The sequence below is a fragment of the Sander lucioperca genome, chromosome 24 (genome assembly GCF_008315115.2).
Source record: "Sander lucioperca isolate FBNREF2018 chromosome 24, SLUC_FBN_1.2, whole genome shotgun sequence".
NCBI lineage: Eukaryota > Metazoa > Chordata > Actinopteri > Perciformes > Percidae > Sander > Sander lucioperca.
In genome coordinates, this window is record NC_050196.1 from 5,275,268 (window position 1) to 5,299,078 (window position 23,811).

At 39.9% G+C, this 23,811-nt stretch overlaps 1 protein-coding gene across 2 annotated transcripts in view; it reads right to left on the bottom strand.

Annotated features, from left to right (window-relative positions):
• Window positions 1-23,811, bottom strand: part of gtf3c3 (general transcription factor IIIC, polypeptide 3) — a 67,351-nt gene that overhangs the window by 18,104 nt on the left and 25,436 nt on the right. For both annotated transcript variants that reach the window (XM_031292272.2, XM_035998792.1), the window contains exons 8-10: window positions 21,622-21,790; window positions 20,223-20,323; window positions 19,891-20,062 (exon numbers count right to left, since the gene is read on the bottom strand). In XM_031292272.2, the coding sequence (XP_031148132.1) occupies window positions 19,891-20,062; window positions 20,223-20,323; window positions 21,622-21,790 (442 nt within the window). The remainder of the gene's footprint in view (window positions 1-19,890; window positions 20,063-20,222; window positions 20,324-21,621; window positions 21,791-23,811) is intronic.

Consider the following 23,811-nt stretch of genomic DNA (forward strand, 5'->3'; position numbering starts at 1 on the left):
CCAGCCAGTTGCTGCATAAATGTCCTCCGGACAATTTTACAGCTGGTGCACTCCTTGGAGAGGATGTGTGAAATGATTCCAGCCAGTTCGATGATGTATATAGTTATATGAACACGTAGACAGCTACCGGCCATCTACGTGTACCGCGCCTTTCACAGAGCGAGCGCCCGGTGTTTGCCTTCTGATTCAGAACAGAGTGCCTCCACGCCGTAGTAGCCTACATTACCGACTCTGGCTTTGCCTTCGGCCCATCGGTGATGCCCACACTTGTTACTTGAGACCGCTAGTTATGTTTCTCTGACAGAGACTATGGTAGTTACTAAGCAACCGAGATGCATCTTCAACCGCGCGAAAAATTAAAAACAATACCGCGAAAATCCGAGCGGTCAATATGACCGTATATGGCCGAAATAGGTAAAAGTGATTGTATTTTCTTTGCCTTTTGTGTAATGTATATAAAAACTATTTTAAATTAAAATGCAGACTCTTTTAGGAAAAGTCAGGAAGCAGCAGGATTGTATTTTTTAATTTAGCAAAGTTATTACACATATAAATTTCAAAACGGTCAAAATGACCGTCATGGCCGTTCTAGTGTTAACATACTAAAAAACTCACCAAAATTGGTGGTCGCATCAATTCTGGTGAAAATGTACGTATTTTAAGGGTTTCGGGAATAGGCGCACAAAAATGGCTCGCTAGCGCCCCCTACAAAACTTAAAAAATGTACCCCCTGCAGTACGTTTAACGTAGACTCATGAAACTTGGTACACATATGAAGCATGTCACAATGTACAAAAAAACGTCATTGGAGCAATACCCTAAACCCAACAGGAAGTCCGCCATTTTGAATTGAAAGTTCGAAATTAGTGCGATTTTGGCCATTTCCACGTCGTACTTTAACGAACTCCTCCTAGAGATTTCATCCGATCAACTTCAAATTTGGTCTGTGCCATCTTAAGACGTTAAAGATGAAAAGAAAATCTTTTTGTCATAGGGCATGGCCGTGGCGGGGCGGCCATTTTGTGCATTTCGTGACGTTTTTCCCTGACGACATGTAAAGGCCAATATTTATTAATAATTATAATAATATATTATTATTAATAATTAATTAATATTATCAAAGTCATAGCGCCCCCTAGTGGCAACAGGAAGTAGGCCTAAAATTCAAGGTGCTATACTTTAACGAACTCCTCCTAGAGATTTCATCCGATGGACTTCAAATTCGGTCTGTGTCATCTAAAGACCTTAAAGATGAAATGTTATTAAAAGAAAAACTTTTCGTCCAACGGTGTGGGTGTGGTGTGGCGGCCATTTTGAGCGTTTATCAATGAACGAAGAAGTTGTAACTTTAGTGTACATTGTCCAATTTGGCCAAAATTTCTCACGATTGACAAGCGTCCAGACCCGAGGACATTTATAGGTAAAAATTGACCCGATTTATATGAAAATTTTAATGTGTGGTCTACATGTGATACTGAGCCGCCCCCTATACTTTAACCACGGCCACTTACTCAGGCCACGCCCCCATTCATAACAATTGAACCGTAGAGTCTTGTGTGAGGTGTCATTGAACTCAGCAGAGTTCCTTCTTCACTGGTGATGGCTGCTCAGAGAGATGACGCAGCATATTGACCGCTCCATAATGGGAGCGCTTGCTGGATGTCGGGGGCTGTCCCGGGGTGAAAACTAAACAGAAAAAGTTGGGGATGCTTTCGCATTGTAGGCAGCAAGATAAGGAAAACAAGCATACCCAACAACACCGTGCAGGATGAAGAGAAAATATTATTTTTGCCGACTGCATTTGACAAAGGAGGTTAGCAAACAGTTAGCTACGGACTTTTTGTTTTGTTTTTACACAGCATTTTGTGCCTACTGGATTATTTTTATGAGAAACCCTTTTGGTCTTTTGATTGTAAATGAATATAAACAATTAGGGAATGGCCGCATATTCAGACTTTACAACTGCTTCAAAGGTAAGAAGTCGTCACTTTTAATCCTTCTTTTTTTGTTTATGAGGTCTGTACATCTAAATGAATCATGTTTGTTGCTATGATTTCCATTAAATTAACTTAAGAATTGGATAGCTGAGAATCTAACCAATCTAATGATGTGTAATATGTCCATATTGACAAAAGTGTCACATTCGTGAAATAATTGTTAATGTTGAAATATTAATAAATATTAAAAACGTATAAAATACTTGATATAATTGCTGAAGAGACTTCTAGGGTCCTCATTTGCGGTGGTGACTGGAATATACAATTACAACCCTCTCTTGACTCTACAAACTTAACAAAGAGGTGATGAAAGCTAAATTTACTAAACAAAGGTTATATGACAACGGGCCAAGAGCTAAAAAAATATTAAGAAGAAGACAGCAGGATGAAAGAGCCATACACAAAATTAAAGATGCACAATCTGGCAAAATCTGTCATACATTAAAAGAAATACAATGTTCCTATGAAAATTACTACAAGGATCTGTACACACAACCGAATGGAGCAGACTCCTTAAGCATTATACAATTTCACTGGACCCCCCATCCATCGGAATGGAACAAAATAAAACAATGATGCGTGAGATAATAAAACAAGAACTAGATAATGCCATTTCCAGACTTAAAACAAATAAAATGCCAGGTGCTGATGGGTTTCCAGCTGAATGGTATAAAACATTCTATACAGAAATACTACTACCAATATTACTGAAATGTTTCAATTTTACACTTAAAGGGGGAGAAATACCAGTATCCTGGAGACAAGCAATAATCTCAGTAATTCCAAAGATGGGTAAAGATAACTCTGCGTGCATTTCGTACAGACCAATATCGATTCTAAATTTGGACTACAGACTTTACACCTCAATCATTGCAAAAAGACTAGAAGACATAATTCCAGACATAATAGATGACGACCAAACGGGGTTCCTTAAGAACAGACAAACAAAAGATAACGTAAAACGGGCTTTACACTTAATGGAGCATATGAGCAAAAGTAAGGATAAATCCATTGTTCTCAGCCTTGATTCTGTCCGGTGGTAATATATTTAACACTGCAACGATTTGGCTTTAACAGATCAAAAATAAATGGCAGCCTAACTAACCCTGTGCCTCTTAAAAGAGGCTGCAGGCAGTGATGCCCCTTAAACCCATATCTGTTTGCTTTATTTATTGAGCCTCTCGCTCAGCTAATTAGAGAAGATGAAAAAATAAGAGGTATTTGGTTTAGAAAGAATTTAACACCTGCTTTTATGCGGATGACATACTAATCACTCTTTCGCAGCCCTACTTGAGTCTGCCTAAACTACTCTCCTGCTTTGGGTACTATTCGGGTTATAAATTAAATATACACAAGACGCAGATTATCTCATTCAATTATACGCCTGCAATACAAATTCATAATCTTGGTAGTTTTAACTGGGAAAATGACAATATTAAGTACTTGGGGATCAAAATCCCTAAGAATCTGTCCAATATTTATGCTATAAATTACTTGCCGATTACTAAAGAAATAAAGTCTGATTTCAACAGATGGACCTTACTACCATTGGACCTCCATAGTCGAATAGACATAATTAAAATGAATATCTTACCACGATTACTTTTTCTCTTCCAATCCATACCTCAAAACTATTTATTGAGTGGGAAGAATGATTTCTGGGTTCATATGGAAAGGTCTAAAACCAAGGGTTAGACTTCCTACATTGCAATTACCCAAACAAAATGGGGGATTAGCTCTGCCAAATATGGAGAGTTATTACAAATCAGCACAACTGATATACTTAATTTACTGGTATGACCCAAATTATAGTGCTAAATGGAAAATGTTAGATCTGACTCAACTGGATATTCCCCTCCAATCGTTACTTGGAGACAGAAATCTATACTCATTACAAAAAGAAAAACTGAACTGTTGGACAAGAACACCCTTGAACATTTGGTTTGATGAATGTCGCAAGCTAAAATTGGGAAATCAAATTAAATCTTTAAGATGGTTGGCACATGATACAAACTTCAAACCAGCCCAGATGGATGGACGATATATAAACAATGGTCATTTATAGGTATTACAGCATACTGTCTCATTTCTGACAAGGGGGGATTGGATAGCTTCCAAAAACTTAAAGATAAATATTACTTAGAAAATCAGGACTTCTTTAGATACCAGCAGGTTAGAGCCCACTTTAACAGTACTATTACGACAACAGAAGACTGTAACACAAACCTAATTCACATAATGATTGATGCATACAAATCAGAGATCAACAAAAAACGGATTGCTAGAATCTATTCATGTTTACAGTTACATAATGGGAACTCTACACTATATATTAAAGCGAAATGGGAGAAAGAAGCGAATATAACTATTTCAGTAGAGGATTGGCTAAACATTTGCAAAACCCAGCTGAGCACTTCAAGTTCAGGTAATTGGAGGGAATTTACATGGAAGAATATGATTAGATTTTTTATTCCACCGAAAATAAAACAAAAACCGAAGGATTTGCCAAATTTGGGAAGATGTTGGAGGGACTCACTTCCACATCTTCTGGGATTGTCCAACTATCCGACCTTATTGGATTGAAATAGTGAAAAAGATTAACTTAATAATGGGCTTTGACATTAGCATGATTTCTGTACCATATATCTTGGCAATCTCCCATCCATAACCAATTCTAGTGATAGGTACTTGATAAAAAAGTATGTTGGCAGCTAGTAAAAAAGCTGTAACTAGAAAATGGCTAAATAAACGGGAATGGATTGGAATTATAAAAGAAATACATAATATGGAAAAACTAACTTTCTCCCTGAACCTACAAATGGACAAATTTGTGTAATTTCAATACAGTAGAGTCTTGACATGTCAACACATAATTAGGATCAATATGGATACATGTGTACGTAAGAAATTGTGGATGTATTTACATGCAAATGTAGTAGTCTATGTAAAGATGTGGATATGTACTATTGGACAAATGTTTGTATATGGGGATATGTATATGTTTGTGTGTATGTAAGCATATACGGTACATACTAAGAGCAGAAGTTTGAGGAGGAAAATACAGCCCCAACTGTATACCAAGACCATCAGGAAACAGATCTTGGACTTATGCTTTGACTTTTGATTTAATGAAAGTGCCATTAACCTTTTTCTTTTCTTTTTTCCTGTATTTTATAACATGTTAATGCAATTAAAAAAAATAAAACTAAACCGTAATAGAACTGGGTACGTTTCAGGAAGGAGATTTAACAAACTCTGAGTCTAACACTGATCTCTGAGTTGATTTACCCTGAGATGGGAAACTCTGAGTTTTCGGTTCCAGAACAGCTGATTTGAGTTGGTTCAATCAACTCGGAGTATGTTGACTCAGAGCTAAGCGCATGCACCACCACAATAAAAAGGCAGCATGAATGGAGCCATGATACTACGATTCACCATGGTAACAACCACAAACAAACTGGTTGGCGGAAAATACTCATGCACACATACAGCGAGTTTGAACCAAGGTTAAAATCGTTAACGAAAACGAACGAAATAACGAAAACTAGGTGGGAAAACTGAAATAAAAATAAAAACGAGGCATTACAAAAAAACGATAACTAAACTAAAACTGTAATGTCTGTTTGCAAAACTAACTAAAATAAAATAAAATTATCGAGTAAATGTCCTTAGTTTTCGTCTTTGTCGATGTCTTTCATAGAGCAAATAACGTTATATCTTTCCGACCCATGACATTTCCCGTAGACATGTATAGTTTCCGACTGGGAACCCAGAAATCCCGACATTCCACGTCAAATTGAACACAACATAGTCCATGCCCCTTGCCTGGCATCATAGCGGTACCGAAAGTCGGACGAAAGCGGCACCTATTTGATTATGACCGTGTCAGATAAAAGCAAGTGCCTTGCAGTGGAAGGTGGTAAAATATGTGGACAATTTATTACAGGGAAAAATCCCACGAATTTGAAAGTACATTTGAGAAACTCACACAAGCTAGGGGGCTAACCTAGCTTACCTTAACAAGGTAAAGGAGAACGCAAAGCCCCCTTTCCCCGAAACAGAAGCTAACCCCGGTAACCTTACGGGCATGGATGTATGGATACAGGGCCAGGCAGCATGACAGAGACAACAGCAGGACAGAGAACACTACAGGAAGGCTTTCACCGGCGACCCGATAGCTGCTGGTTAGTACATACGCAGGAAAAACCAAAAGCGGAAGGAAGCGTGGGTTAATATGTGTATTGATATTGGGATGTCTACACAACTGTGTGAGTTGATTGACTTCAAAAAGTTTGCCACTTTACTCGAACCAAAGAACCAAAACATCTGTTCATGTATGTCTTCTTTAGTCTGTTGGCTATTTAGTTTTTTTTCCTGGAACACATCACTTAAACATTTTGCACTTTATGCAGTGTCTTGTTTACATATTTATGACCATATGTAGGCTACATTTTATGTACTGGTGTTATTGTTGAATACATTGTGAATACATATTTCTAAAATTGTATGATATTTTTGTTGAGTTATTATTACACAATACTTTTTCTGACCTTTTTGAATCCCCCGACAAATAACCCATATTACAAAAAAGACTAAAATAAAGACTAAATCTAATAAAAACTAAACTAAAACTAAGCATTTTCAAAAAATAAAAACTAAACTAAACTAGCAAACCCGCTTTAAAAACTAATTAAAACTAAACTGAATTTGAAAACAAAAAGTCAAAACAAAATAAAAACTAATGAAAAATGCAAAACTATAATAACCTTGGTTTGAACATGTATTTAGTTTTTAAAAAAGCAACACAGCGGCTGCTGTAAAATAGCGAGAATTGGTGTGGGAGAAAATTGCTGCTCGAGTCAATGCGTAAGCTCTAATATAGTGTATTAATTTCATATTCAATCACAGCTAACCTATAATATTACTGGTGAAAACTGGAATGGTATTACACTTATAATTTCATTTAGGTGCAATCCTGCAGGCGTAAAAGTGAGCTAATCCCATTCTGAGCCTGCAGCACCATGATCATTTACAGAAATATAATTTATAATGATTTAATTCTTTTTTAATGGCTCTCACTGGTTTGTGTCCAGGGAACACTACAAAAACGTTTAAAAAAACATTTCAGAGCGAGTCTCACTCTTCTGACGGCTCTGCATACAGTGGCTTTACCAATATGATCCGCATCACCAATGTTGTAAAGAAAACTACCATTTGCAAAAAACACAATGCGACACAAAGAATCTGCTGGGATGTAAAAGCATGTCTATGATGGTGGATGTTAGTGATATGAGGACGGAAAAGGTATATATATCTGATCGACTGTGAAGAAAATACCTCTCAAATCGGTTATGTGGAAATGAAAATACATCTAGTCAGGACTCAATATCACCTCCTGACATAAACTCTCTGTGAAGTAATAGCTTTTTCATCAACAGGATCGTCTACAAAAGGACATGCAATGTTTGAGAAAAAAACGTTTTATAATCTGCCTAACATGGTTAATAAACCAATACGTTTTTTTATTCATGCAGATAAACTGCGCTAAAATGCACCTGATACAGACTGAATGAATGAATGAGGAAATGAAAGCGCGCTGTGTCAGAGGGAGAAGACTGAGAGAAACTCGAGGTTTCTTGAAGAAAACCTGCTCCCGACCAGGTTAGGTTCACAGGTTCAGTTACCATAGTAACTGACTCTGAGGTTAAGTTACCTCTCTTTCTGAAATGGGCTGGAGTTACCCCTCTCTCTCAGGTTTGATTAACCTCCCTTTCTGAAACAGAAAACCCAGAGTTTCCCCTCATCTCAGGGTTAACAAACTCAGAGTTTTCACTAAACCTGCTTTCTGAAACGGACCCCTGAAAGAGCACAAGAAACTGGATTGTTTGTGTTGGTTTTTGCATCAATGCTGTGTGTTTTTCCGTTATTGTTTATTTCATTGGTCAACACTACACCTGGCATTCTATTGGTTGGGGGATTTTGACAGGATTATAACACAAAAAATTAAGCTGAGAGCAGGAAATCTGTCCAAGCAACAACATATCTGAGTCCAAGCAGAAAGTTGGAGCAGAAGCACAGCAAATCCAAATGTGAGCAATGGCTATTTGAGTGTGAGAGCAAGGTTTTGAGCAAAATTATTACAAAATCTAAATGTGAAATTAATGAGAAATGCTCAAATTGAAAGAACGCGCTCTTGAATAAACATAGGAATAAAATAGGGCTGAACAATTTTGGAAAATAATCTAATTGCGATTTTTTTCACCAATATTGCAATTCAAGCTCTTTGTCTTCTGTATTATTCAACACAGACAAGCAATAAATCATTGTATAGTATAAACAACACAAGATTAGATAGATTAAACAAATTGTTCTTTCCTGGAGGCCAGGCCTGTATGTGATGATGAAATTAGGTGATGGATGAATTTATATGAATGACATCTTTTATTTAACTACTTCAATCACAGTATATTGAGCACTGACCAAGCCTGGTGTAAACATTCGTATGAAAGTCAGAAACAAATCACACGAACTAAAGTGCAGATTGCAGAAATATAAAAACAAATATGTGGCTTTACCACAGTCTTTGGTGTTTTTTGCCCCCAACGTCTCCTCCCAGGCAGCACGGCAATGGTTATGTTTAGGGTTAAGGTTAGCTGCCTGGAAGGCGCCGTTGGAGGCAAAAAACACCATTGAGCCTTTACCACACTTAGTAGTATTTAGATTATTTAATTATTATTTACTGTAATAAACATATGTAAACATGTGTATTACATTTTTTAAACACTGTCTTTGAACTTTACTAGACAGTTAAATAAGTAAAAATATACTATATTATATATATATATATATATATATATATATATATATATATATATATATATATATACACACACACACACAACGGTGTATTTGTTTTTACAGCGCACACAGAGGAGCTGCCTCCAGCCCCTCCCCCTCATGAAGTTGCGTGCAAGACAGCATCAACGTTGCACTTGCTCAGAGAGGCTATCGTTACGTTAGTAGTAGCATGCTGCTGGTGGTCTTGCCGTGTGATTAACTGTACTAATGAAACCGTTGAAACTACGCGGCCACGCTGCTGTGAAAGCTCCCTGAATGTCATTTATCAGAGTCTGGTTGTTACCCCTCCCCGTGGCAGTCTCCTCCGCTCCATATCTTTATAACGGAGCTAGCTAGCTAACCGGAGCTAACTGCTAATCAGAGCTAATCGTTGCTTCAGTTCTGCGTGCCTGTATCCATTAACTGCATGTATGGACTCAAGCCTGAATAAAACCCTTCATTTTATTACAATGGCTGTAAAAGTTTAAAACTACAACTCGGAGTTGTTTGAATGACAGAAATCTGCTCAAGGTCAGGCGTAGCATTAGCGTGCTATGTTGATGCTTTCTCTGCGGAGTGCAGACTGATTTGCGTGTCACGTGACCAAATTGCAGCCTTTGCGATTAGGAAATCGCGTTTTAACATATCACGATAGTATTGCAAATGCGATTAATCGTTCAGCCCTAGAATAAAACTGCATAATTGTACTGCTACATTTACCTGACGGAGAACGTTGCAGATTCAGATTCTACTCAAAATATCACGAATAAAATACAATGCATTATTATTATTATTTTTTTTTTTTTTTACAATTTCTTTATTGACATTGTTATAAAAGAAGTGATGACACAAGGGTGTAACAAAAGACCATGTCATTTTAACTTTTTTAACCCCCCAAACCCTGCATTGCTAAGGAAAGGAAATAAAGACAGAGTAGTAATTGCAATTGCAGTTATAACTCAACACCCAAACAAAGAGTAATAATTACAAGTGATGACAGTATTATTATTACAACCCCAAATCAGAAAAAGTTGGGACAGTATAGAAAACACAAAGAAAAAAAGAAAGTAGTGATTTCTAAATGTACTTTGACTTGTATTTCATTGCAGACAATACAACAGCACATAATTTAATGTGTTCCTCATGATTTTTATAGTTTTTTTTTCTTCAAATAAACCAAATTCCTATTTTGGTTCTTGCAACACATTTCAAAAAAAGTTGGAACAGTAAAGCATTTACCACTTTGTAATGTTGCCATTCCTTTTCACAACACTTAAAAGACGTTTAGGGACTGAAGACACCAAGTGATGAAGTGTTTCAGGTGTAATTTTGTCCCATTCTTGCTGCAAACAAGTCTTAAGGTGGGCAACAGTACGGGGTCTTCGTTGTCGCATTTTGCGCTTCAAAATGCGCCACACATTCTGTATTGGAGACAGGTCGGGACTGCAGGCAGGCCAGTCAAGTACCCGTATCCTCTTCCTCCGCAGCCAGGACTTTGTAATGTGTGCAGAATGTGGTTTTGCATTATCTTCTTGAAATATGCATGGACGTCCCTGGAAAAGATGTCTTCTTGAAGGCAGCATATTGTGCTCCAAAATCTCTATGTACTTTTCAGCATTAATGGTGCCATCACAGAAGTGCAAGTTACCTTTGCCAAGGGCACTGACACAACCCCATACCATGACAGACCCTGGCTTTTGGACTTGTTGCTGGTAACAGTCTGGATGATCCTTTTCTTCTTTGGTCCGGAGCACATGGCGTCCATTTCTCCCAAAAAATACCTGAAATACTGATTCATCTGACCACAGTACACGTTTCCACTGTGTGATGGTCCATCCCAGATGCCTCCGAGCCCAGAGAAATCGACGGCGCTTCTGGACACTGTTAACATAGGGCTTCCTTTTGGCACAGTACAGTTTTAACTGGCATTTGTGGATGTAACTACGTATTGTGGTACTTGACAAAGGTTTGCCAAAGTAGTCCTGAGCCCATGTGGTGATATCGCTTATAGATGAATGACGATTCTTGATGCAGTGCCGCCTGAGGGATCGGAGATCACGGTTGTTCAGCTTAGGCTTGCGCCCTTGTCCTTTACGCACTGAAATTCCTCCACATTCCTTGAATCTTTTAATTATGTTATGCACTGTTGAAGGTGAAATAAGCAAATGTCGTCCTATCTTTCTTTGAGGAACATTGTTTTTAAACATTTCAATAATTTTCTCACGTATTTGTTGGCAAACTGGCGATCCTCGGCCCATCTTTGCTCCTAAAGGACTAGACCTTTCTTGGATGCTGCTTTTGTACCAAATCATAATTACAATCACCTGTTGACATCACCTGTTTCAAATCACATCATTATTTAACCAATTTACCTGATTACAAGCCCTAAATTGCTCCTGTCCCAACCTTTTTTGGAATGTGTTGCAGGTCTGAATGACAGGAAAGGATGTATATTTACAAATGAAATTAAGTTGACCAGACAAAACATTGTTCACATTGTCTGCAATGAAATACAAGTCAAAGTACATTTAGAAATCACTACTTTCTTTTTTTCTTTGTGTTTTCCATACTGTCCCAACTTTTTCTGATTTGGGGTTATATTAGTAACAATGAGAATGCTGATAAAAGGCAAGAAAAAAAATTAAAATACAAAAATAAACCCCTTGTAATTCCAGTCGAGCTCAGCAAAGTCAGGGAGCTAAGGCACTAGTAGTAGCAGGGTGAGTTACTTCCTTGCCTATTGTAACACCAATGGAAGAGGTTGCCCAGCAGGCTGGAGCATATTTTTAAGCTACTGCCTAAAGTCCTTCCAGCAATTTACAAATAGATGAGGTTTCTTTTTGAGATTAAACATATTTTTTTCTGAGCCCATATAAGAGGTAACCTCCTTCAACCATAATGAGACAGGAGGGGGAAGTTCGCTTTTCCACATGATAGCAATGCACTTGTTTCCAGCGATCAAGGCTAGTTTGATGAAGAGTATATTTTTCCTCCTATCCGCTGGCAGAGCTGTTGTGTCCCCTAATAAAACAAGTCTTGGCGAATGAGGAATTTCGACTCCTATGACCTTTTTAAGTGTATCCAAAATGGAGCCCCAATAGTGTGTTAGTTTTGTACAGCTCCAAAACATGTGCATCAGGTTGCCTGTGTCTGTCTTGCACCTAGGGCAGGTTTCTGAGATAGCACTGTTCATTCTATGAAGTCTTTCTGGTGTGTAATAAATACGATGGATAAGATTAAGCTGTAAGAGCTTATGGCGGCTGTTGTAGGAGAAGTTTTGGGCTTCTGCACATATTGTTTCCCAGTCAATATGTGATCCAGATCTTGTTCCCATGTGACCCGGGATTTTAACACATTATTTGCCAAAAGATCCAACATTCTACCGTAGGTTGTGGACACAAAGCCCCTTAGGTTTTGGATGTCTTTTAAGACGATGTCGGTCGGGGGAGAGGCAGAAGACGTTAAGTGCTCATTCTGCTGTGTACTAATTAATTGTCTGATCTGCAGGTATTTAAAAAAGTGTGTTCCAGGGAGGTTAAAGGCACTTTTTAGCTGTTCGAAAGATTTAAGTATGTTATTTTCATAGAAGTCGCCAAATGATTTGACTCCATTCATAAGCCATATCCTTGTAAGCCCGTCTCTAAGGGCTGGTGGAAGAGCAGGATTGTTATGGAATGGAGTGTTCCTGTGTAGGGTCATTAAGCATTTGTAGCGGGATTGTATAATTGAAAATAATTTGGAGGTGCGGTTTATAAAAGGATTACTTTGACCAGTCTTCAGAGCGTAATATGAGCGTATAAAGGGAATACCAACCAATGGTACCTCAGCTGCATGGAACTGCTCAATCTGCTTCCAAGCAGGGGGGTTATCCAATTCCGTCTGCCAAATCCAAATGGCACTTAAGGCAGTTACACACCAACCAGACGGCCGACCCTCGGCAGAAAAGGCAGTTGGACTGATCAGTCTCCCCGAGTTAGTCAAAAAAGTGCCTCGGAACACACCAAAGCGACGAGACGTAATACGTCTCCATAACAGCAGGCGGTGCTAATCTGTATTGTCGCCCAAAAAATGAAAACCGGCAGCTGATTGGACGAACGCGTCACGTGGGTTTGTTTTCTCCGGAAATTCAAAGACAGACTGTCATGGCGGCTTGTTCAGAATACAATCTCATATTGTACTAAAATAGTTCACTGAAACGTGTTTCTGAAAACATTTTAAGCGAGAAATAGGCCATGCAGTTGCTGAATCTGTCTTCATTTCAGATCGTCAAAGGTCAGTTTAAAAGATTTTCGTCAGATTTTGAGAGACTTCCGCTCGCCATTTCCGGGTGAGTCCCGACTTCCCTGTCTCCGACTGAGCATGTCAGGTCGGCCAAAATGAAGGCCGACAGCCCCTCGGACGGACGACGGCATGGAACACACCGAACAGACTCGAGTCACCGACCTCGCCAGACTGTCCAACGGCCGATTATCGGCCCGGTGCCGCCCAGTAGAATAGTTCAAAGTTCCAGAGCTTTAGACCACCTTTCTGGGGAGTGTTGTATAGAGTTTTCATTTTAATTCTGGGCACTTTTCCCCTCCATAAAAAAATAGATATCTTACTTTCTAATTTTTTAAAGAACTTACTAGGGAAGGAAGAGAGTATGGAACAGATAGAGGAACCTAGGTAGCAGATTCATCTTTATGCAGTTAACAACCCCCTATCAAAGATATAGGTAGATGCCTCCATCTGTCCAGATCCTTCTCCGCCTTTAAAAGTAGAGGGTTGTAATTAAGTGAGAAGGTTCTATCTAATTGAGTGGGGCCTCAGACCCAAGTATGTTATAGACTGGGCGTCCCATTTGAAGGGAAAATTTACTCGTGGAAATTGCTCCGCTGGAGGATTAAGAGGCAAAGCCATGCTTTTTGGCAGATTTACTTTGTATCCTGATATGCTGCTGTATGTGGAAAGCAAGTCGGCAGCTGGCAGGGAGGAGTTCAAATGTTTTAAAAACAGGATTACGTCGTCTGCATATAGCGAGATGGTGTGGTCCACATCCTCCACCCCTGAGATGGACGGGTGGGATCTTATTGCAATAGCTAAGGGCTCAATTGCTAACGCAAAGAGCAATGGTGAGAGCGGGCATCCCTGACGGGTGCCATGTGAGAGGGGGAAAGGGGGGGAGATGTCCGAGTTAGTTTGGACCATGGCTATGGAGTGGAGGTACAATAGTTTAATCATGTGTATTAGGTTTGGGCCCAAATTAATTTTACGCAGAACTGCAAAGAGGTAGTGCCACTCAAGGCGATCAAAGGCCTTCTCCGCGTCCAGTGAGATGGCCAATACTGGATCATCTATGGATTTTACGCAGTGCGCTATGTTGAGGAATCTCCTAACGTTATCAATCAGTGAACCGTTTTGAATAAATCCAGTCTGGTCCAGATGGACCAGAATGGGGACCACTGTACCAAGCCGGATAGCTATGATTTTAGTGAGCACCTTATATTCGCTTGACAAAAGAGAAATGGGTCTGTATGAGCCACAAAAATTGGGGTCCTTCCCTGGTTTTAACAGAACTATAATTAGAGCCTGCTCTAGAGTTTGGGGTAATCTGTTGGTCTTGATTGCATGATTGAACATATCTATAAGAGGATCCAATAATTTATTAGCAAATTTTTTCAAAAAGTCCATTGAGAACCCATCGAGTCCAGGGGCTTTACACCCTGGGAGCCTAGCCAGAGCCTCCATCACCTCATGTTTAGAGATTTTAGCTTAAAGTCTAATCTGAACCTCTTCTGTTATCCTTGGAATATCCAGGTTGTCCAAAAAACCATCCACATCGTAGCTATCCCCACCTTGAGACAAGTATAACTTCTTGTAAAAGTCTGTGAAAGCCTGGTTAATGAGTTTAGGATCGTGGACCACACCACTACCATCCGAAGACTCAGCAGCAGGAATGCATCTAGCAGCCTCTTCTCTTCTAATCTGCCATGCCAATAGTTTCCCCGATTTGTCACCCTGTTAGTAATAGCGCTGCCTCAACCTGGCCATTGCATTTTCTACCTTTCGAGTGGTAAGAGCATCATACTCAGCCCTCTTAGCTATCAACTGATCAAGAATGCATTGTGATTGGGAGCGAGAGTGCTCGGTTTCAAGGGCCTTAATATCATCCTCTAGGGACACGGTTTTGGTTTGATATTGTTTCTTCTTCCAAGAGGAGTTGCTAATCACATAGCCCCTGATGAAAGCTTTGAGGGATTCCCAGATTATGGACGGGGAGGCAGAGCCTGCATTTGTGGAAAGAAAAAGTACAATTTGCTCGTTAATTTTTATAAATTCCTCATCATTAACCAGGTGGACGGGAAATCTCCAGCGTTTAGGTTTTATGTTATGATCCTGTTTGGCTAAGTGGAGTAGAAGAGGGGCATGGTCCGAGTGTGTTTTAGCCAGGTATTCACAAGATTTGACCAGATGCTCCTTCCTTGTATGGAGATAGAAAACATCAATACGGGAGTATACTTTGTGTGCGTGTTAGTAAAAAGAGTATCCACGCAGTGATGTGTCTCGCCCTCCACACATCTATTAAATTAAGGTCAGCCAATTCGTTTTTGAGAGCCTTAGCTGCGGAAGATAGAGCTTTAGAGGTTGAAGAGGATCTGTCCATAACAGCGTCCAAAACCCGATTTAAGTCTCCTCCAATGATAAGCTCAGTAGGAGGACAGGGTATATTAAGAAAAAGATTCGTAAAGAATTTTGGCTCATCCTGATTAGGTCCATAGACATTTAGCATAGTGATTGGCACGTTATCTAGGAAACCACTGACCCAAACATATTGGCCCCCTTTATCCTTCACTGTGTTTTAAGTAAAAGGAAACTCCTTTTTTAATTAAGACAACCACCCCTCGGGCCTGAGCGCTAAATGAAGAGAAGTATATTTGGCCTTGCCACTGTTTACCCAATTTGAGGTGCTCTGCCTCAGTTAGATGAGATTCTTACAGAAATGCAATATCAATATTATGATTCCTCAGGAAATGTAGGACTTTTCTGCACTTTATTTGTTGGTTAATTCCATTTGTCTTCCAACTCAAGAATTTATACGTAGTGGTAGTAGACATGGTTTACATCATATGGTAGTAGGATATACAGGAGAAGGTTCTGTACTAGAATGAGAAAGACTTGGTAACTTTTGCAGTAAAGAAAGTTATACAAAAAATGTGCTGCCCTGACTGGAAGTCCCCCCTCCACCCCCCAAAAAGAAGAACCATTACTTATTCTTGCTGGCAAACATAGTAACATACACCACTCCCAACGAACAAAACCAGACTACTACCACTGGGCAGTGTGTAATAAACCGAGTAGAAACAAAACTGATAAAATGCACCTCTGAAATGTCCCCTATTAGGTTAAAGAGATTATTTGCAACCACCTTTAAAGTCTCAGCTTAAATCCTTTATAACTCAAATGGTCAAGGTCTCATGATTAAAGCCATACATGGATCACTTTTAAATTGAGTTATGGGGAGAGTGGCGCATGGACAGCTGAGAAAAAATGGAGGAGGCGTTATTAGGAGTCACTGTCTCAAGCATTACATAAATAAATAAAAATAAACTGGCTTTACATACGCCATGCCTGGGTCACACAAACACCGGCTACCACAGCAAACAAAACAGTGGTCTGGGGTTAATTACCGGTCATAAAGCAGTCTGTCGGGTGGAAGAAAGGATTAAAGTAATTTAGAGGAAAGAAAACAAGCACCGCAAAAGTGAACGTACCCTAATTCCACTTAAAAAAGTCATGGCGGGGAGCTGAGTTCAAGTGAGCATGTCCGGGTGGAATTTGGTCAGGTGGTGCTCAGCCGACACCGGGGAGGTGAAGGTACGTCTGCCCTCCAGGAGGTCCAGGACCAGGTTGGTTGGATGAAGCAGCCTGAAGGAGATGGTTTTCTCGTGCAGCTTCTTCCTCAGCGGTCTAAAGGCTTTTCTTTTCCGGTAGAGAGTTGTGGACATATCCCTGAAGAGCATGATAGTAGAGTTGCCATACTGCAGTGATCTTTTCTTCCGTGCCACGTTTAGGATTTTCAACACGTCGGTGAAGCGGAGAAAGCAGACCACCAGAGCCTGGGGGAGGCTGCCCTCATCAGGTCGGCGCTGAAGTGAGCGGTGAGCCAGCTCAATCTCGATCAACTCCCGGTCTCCAGGCCCAGTATTTTCGGGAGCCATTCTTGTAGGAAGGCTATGGTGTTTTTTTCCCTCAACTCCCTCTGGGAAACCGACCAACCTCAGGTTTTATCTTCTTGCTCGATTCTCCAGATCATCAAGTTTGTCTTTCAGACCGCTGATTTCTGCTTCCATCTTCTTGTGCTCTCCGAGGTCTTCGTGCAAGAAGTCGAGGCTTTCAGTGTGACCTGACTGCCTATTCTCAATCTCTTTGACCTGCTGCCCCATGGCGCGATTCTCAGTAATAAGTGCTTCCACCAAGATGGCCAATGAGTTTAACTTTTGATCCAATAATGTCTGTATACAGTCAAAACCTTTGTCGATTTCGACGGCGGCACCTCAGTGCTTGGCAAGCTAGCGCTAACAAAGCTGGTGCCCGTGTTAGCACTGGGAGTTGCGGTAATTTTTCTGCTTCTATCTTCCTTCGTGGCTGCTTCATTCTTTTTTGGAGGCATTTTCAGTTTAGCAACGCTTAACTTACTCAGCTTGGAGTCTTATTCTTGGTTTATTTCGCACAGATAGAGGTAAAATCAGAAGTCTTTACGGGAGCTGGTTTCACTACATCTATCTATGCCGCCATCTTGGATCCCCCCGCATTATTATTTCTTAAACTATCCAGCACGCTGATAATACCTCTCTTTTTACTTTAAAGTGCTCATATTATGCTTTTTGTCTTTTTCCCTTTCCTTTATTGTGTTACAGTATATATCTTTTTTGTGCATGTTATAGGTTTACAAATTGAAAAAGCCCAAAGTCCACCCCAAAGGGACCTACCATCTTTCAGAGAAAACACCGTTCACAAACTGCTCCAAACAGCTCAATTGTAGTCCAGGCTTTACTTCAGTGACGAACGTGCGTCACTTTGTAACACACGTTATAATGCTCACCTAGGCTAGCTGCTGGCATGGCACACCCTCATACTCTGCTTCTGACTAGCTTGTAGTGCTGACCTAGGCACTGTTCATGTGCAACTCCCAACAAAGATGGAACAGAAGTGCGATGCCTCACTCTGTAGCTAAAACAGAGAGCTCAACATACAGGGTGAAAAGAGGAGCTGCAGCAATGTGCAGTACAACAAAAATATGGTGTTTTTTGAAAATTAAACATGTAAACATATTCTGATATAACCTCTAAATATAATTATGAACCTGAAAATGAGCTTAATATGAGCACTTTAACTAAACATTTGCAGCAGAACTTGTTGTCTGCGGTGACAGGCAGTTTTACCATACAGCATAGGTAAAGCACCTAGTAGTGAATGTGTGTATTTTTGTAATTTGTTTTTTTCCCCCGTGTGTGTGTCACTCTGTCTGTCTGTCCATCCGTCAGTCTCTCTCTGTGTGCCTGATCACCTGTCTCACTCTAGACACAGCTGAGAAGTCAAGAGAGCCAACATCAGCATAAACCTGGATTTTTTATTTTGAAATTAATTTTATTTTGTATCCGCCGTGGCCTTACTGTATGTGATTACCTACCTGGCTTGACACATTTGCTCGCGGCTCGCGTAGACGCTGAAACAATTGCTGCAGCACACGCCGCCAGCAACAAAACGTGCTGGAGAGGCCAAGAGCCAGGGCATTCATCTAACTTGTGTTTGGGGTAGACGGCAATCAGTTTTAGGCAGGTGATCAGTTTTTGGCGTGACACAGGTAGCCGGTGAACCGCAATCAATGAGTAGCGATGTAGTAACTTCCCACCTAGGGCTGCAACAACGAATCGATAAAATCGATAAAATTCGATTATTAAAAAAGTTGGCAACGAATTTCATTATCGATTCGTTGTGTCACGACACAACGAATCGATAATGAAATTCGCCACTCAGTCGCGGAGATAAAAGCAATTGAGTTGAGTGCGGCGCGGAGCGAAAAGAAAAAAAAAAGAACAGAGCGGAGTAGAGGAAATACGGAGAGAGACCCTTAACGTTGTTCTGAAACACAAGGTGGAGGCAGAGAAATCAGTCTGACCTAAGTCATCCAAGGTGTGGGAGCATTCACACTAAATAAATCAAAAACGTGTTAATTGCAAGATAAGCAAAAGCGACACGGCATGGCACGGGCGCACCACGGTGATGATTCAACACGTAAAACATAAACATGTTGGAGTCCTTGATGAGGAGGAAGGGAGTTCAACAGCAGGGTAACAATCCTACTTTTGTTCCGTTTTGAAGTGAGGAACATAACGTCCCTCCAGTGGTGCTGGTGTGGTGTTTACTCGTTATCCAGCTTGACAAGCACGACAAGCTAGCGTTAGCTCGTTAATAACAGTAGTAAAGCAGGGCTAAAGACACGTTTTTATTCACTCGCCTTTTTTGGCCCATTCATTTTTCAATCTATTGTCATGTATATATTCTGTGCTTTGTCCCATATCAGTTATTGTTGACGTATATATTTGTGTGTGTTGTACTTTTTAATTTCATTTTAAGGTTCTTTTATAGCACTTGGTCATCTTAAGCTGTGTTTAAAGGTGGTGTACAAATGAACTTAACTTGCACTTACTACAATGATGGTAATAATTTAATGAATAAGCTTCAAGTGTGTGTGTGTGTGTGTGTGTGTGTGGGGGGGGGGTCTGTATCTGCTCTTTGGGTTACTAACCTTTACACAACTATTAACTAAAACAACATACATGTAAGTATGTATTGAGTTGATGTAAATTAATGTTTTTTTGTTTTTTGTTTTTTTATCCGATTCAGCGATTAACGAAAAAATAATCGACAGCTTAATCGAATATTAAAATAATCGTTAGTTGCAGCCCTATTCCCACCCCCGCTGCTGTACTGCGCATGTGTGGGGACACACAGAGATATCCCGATTTATAAATAGATTTAAATAAATTAAACTTTTGATTTCTGTTGGTCCCACCTGCATGTCGGAGCCAGACGACAGCTAGGTTGTACTTCTCGGATATGACGAGGGCAGATAGCAGAGTCAGAGCAGACATGTACTCGCCCTTCTCCAGATAAGCTTCACCTACATCCAGGTACAAGTCACCAATCTCCTCTGGATTCTGCTCCATCAGTGATGACACTAGTCCCTGTGAGGGGGTGGGTACAGAGTGATGGAGAAAGATGTTTATAGCCATTTTTAGTTTCCAAAAAGTTAAAATTGATCATCAATCAATATTTTTTAACTTAAGTTAGATTTCATCAATGATGTATCTGTTTAACTAGGAAAAGCATGCAAGTTATGTTTACCTCAAGGGGCATGTAGACATGCAGGTGTATGAGGCAAACAATTAGCTTGGCCTTCAGGTCCACTGGGACACTGTCTGGTACCTGTACATCCTTAATTCCACCTGCAGACACACACATACAGACATCCTTAATCAGCATTACTATGCACAAAAAATAACAATGCACTTGTTCAGACCTGGCATTAACATGCGTCTTGGATGATCCGTTCACAAGTGGACAGCTCTAAGTACAGGTGTGAATGCACCCAAGATGCATTGAGGATGCATTGAGATCCGATCGCTCAGACCACATTCGTTTAGTCCTTAAATAGATAAAGTAAAAATTGTAGATAATTTTAATATTCATGTGGACGTCGATAATGAGAAGCTTAGTATTGCATTTACCAAACTATTAGATCTGATTGGCTTCAGTCAGTGTTCATAAATCCACTCAGTTTTAACCACACCCTAGACCATGTTCTAGAATAATACTGTAGCTGAATTTAAAGAATTTATTCCATCTGCATTTAATTCAATGCCATGCCTTAATATAACAAAGGACTTCTATGTTAACTTTAGTCACTTCCAAATCATCTCGTAGACAGTGCTGCAGGGTCACTGTGAACGACACTTGACTCCTCGAAAATAAAATAAAAGAAGTTAGCTCCATGGTATAACTCCCAAACCCAGAAATTAAAACAAACCTTGCGTAAACTTGAATGTCAATGGCATTCCACCAATCTGTAGGAATCTTGTTTAGTCTGGCAAGACAGTTTTAAAACATATAGGAAGGCATTGAGAAATGCCAGAGCAGCCAATTACTCATTAATAGAGGAAATAAGAACAACCTAAGGTTTCTTTTCAGCACTGTTGCCAGATTGACAGAGAGTCACAGCTCCATTGAGCCATGTATTCCTATGACTCTTAGTAGTGATGACTTCATGAGCTTCTATTCTATTGGAGATCAAATTTACAGATACACACACACACACATATATATACATATATATAATTTTCACATAACTGTGAAATTTGCCTTAATACTTTTCCTATTTAAACTTTATTTTTTCATTCAGAACACAAGAGAAAATAAGAGTTTACTTGCAAAACGTAATGAGCTAAATAATTGTTTTTCTCATTTATTCAGTTGTTGTGATCATTGGGAGCCGAAATCATCACACGATTAAATTTTGATTAATTGCACAGCCCTTATATATATACACACACACACATATATATACACATTATATATATATATATATATATATATATATATACACACACACACACACACATTTTAGTTTAAACAGCTGTACACTACTAACCCTGTATGGATGTGATATGGAGAAAAGGTAACCGTAAGGTCAAAGAAACGGGAAACATTTGCATACTGAATTACGTTGCTCCAAAGAGTTACTCACTGTTCTCTTCCGCAGCTACTTCCTCTACAGTCTTTGACTTGCACTGTTCATTTTTCTTTTCTTGTTCTGCAGTAGTCTTCTCTGCCACTTTCTCTTCTTGTCTTGGTACTGCAAACTCTGATTTGGATTCAGCTGTGACCAAAACTATACCTGCAAACTGGACCAACACCTAGAAAAACACACACAGAAAGTATATCAGGGTTCAATTCACCTGTGATGCTCATCAGTAGGGATGAACCGATCCGATACGGATATCGGGGCAGTACTGACTCAAACAGCTGGATCATGCTGTAGTGAAAATAGGGCCCATCTTTTTAATTCTATGTTGTCTGAGTACACATACACGGCATCAGCAGCACGCCAGAAGCCGGTAGACCACATATTGTAACTGAGGGAACCTATAGAGGTTATAAAACAAAAACTGTCCAGGATGCTTACAAAAAGGCCCAGGTTACCTTTAGATCTGAGCTCTTTAAGAAAAAAATAAGAAAACCTTTAGGACAAGGGCAGGTTTATTTCGTCACAGGATACAGCTCTCTAGCAAATCCCATGAAAAGGATAATACACTCAAATTGGAATCTTATCAAAAGTGACTATTCTTAGGGAAGTATTTCCTGCTCCTCCTAAGGCCGGTTACACATTGGATGCTTTGCGCGAGCGTGCCGTTTCTGTTGCGTCTCAGAAGCGTGGCGGCTGCGTGGATTTTTCTGTGTCCTACACACCAGAAGCGTGTCTGACGCGGCGCTGCTCCTGCTGCTAGGTACAGGGAGGGCTGATCTCGGGACATAGCGCAGACAGATTCAAACTCTGAAAAATGGGTAAGTGGGTTGTCTGTTTATAACAACTTTGTGTAGCTGTAAAGAGCCTATATAGCCTATCTGATGTTGGACTGTCACTCAGAACACACACTACGTTGTTACTGTAGCCTATCCTACCCTTTATATATAGGCTACATGTATACATAGTTACTATGGAAAATTAAAACGCTATTTGTTATTTTTCAGTTTGAGTTGTTGACAGAAGAAATGCCATTGCGGTCCTTCTTCTGTTAAGAATTCGCCGGAGGAGAAACAAACGACGATGGTGGGTTCACCCTATGAATCGGACAAGAAAAACTTTCGGAGCTTATTATCACCTCGTTGCGGAGTTGCAACTTGATTCCGAAAAACATCTGAATTACTTTCGGATGTCAGCGGTACAAATGGAGGAGATTTTGTCTATTGTTGGACCCGACCTGACGAGGCAGACAACCAATTTCCGTGATCCTATCGAGCCCAAGTAGAGGCTTGCAATTTCACTCACTCATTAATATGCATTCGTGTCTAAATGACATATAAACATATTTTCCTATTCTATTTTGCCTGGAAATACTTCCAACACGCTCGCGTCTCGCGTGAAAAATAGGCGTCGGTTCTATTTCTAGCAGGCACCCGTCTCACGCAGGCAGTGTGTAAGCTCTAACCTGTTAACATGGGAGCCGAAATATAAATGGACACGCCACGCGGCTAACATGCTCGCGCGACGCATCCAGTGTGTAACCGGCCTAGGATCACTTTCGAGAGGGCCTTTACATTACAGGATGGACTAGTGCCAAGCCATCCACCTGCTAATAATAGGAAAACTTGGCTTCATCAACCATTTAAAGGTACTTACAAATGTAGCCTTTGTAACCATTGTGCTAATATAAAGGAGTGCAAGCAATTCAGTAACTTTAAAACTCATAAGGTGTATGACATCGAAGCATTTATTTACTGTAACACTACATTTGTTGCTTGACGATTGAAAGACAGAGAGTCTCTGAGCACAAGTATGCCATTAGAAAAGATGGCTAAACTATTTTTTAAAGCACCTAATGGCAACCCAGACAGCCTTATGGTTGAAGGCCTTAAATCCATAAATAAGAACATTCGGGCTGGTGATAAATTAAAACTATTGCACAGAGAAACCTTATATATATATAATATGCAGGTCACAATTTATCCAGGACTCAATGAAGAGATTGATTACAGTCTTTTTTTATAGTTTTCTCACGTATATGCTCTTTTTCTTCTATACATTTTGTAGAGCCATCTGGTGGTTATATGTTGCATTTGTCACCTTTGAGATCACTGGCTGTGTGCTCAGGTGTTTGTAATCATAGTGTCTACTAAAGGGGAAACTATGTCTTGAGGGCTACACCCTGAAGAAGGC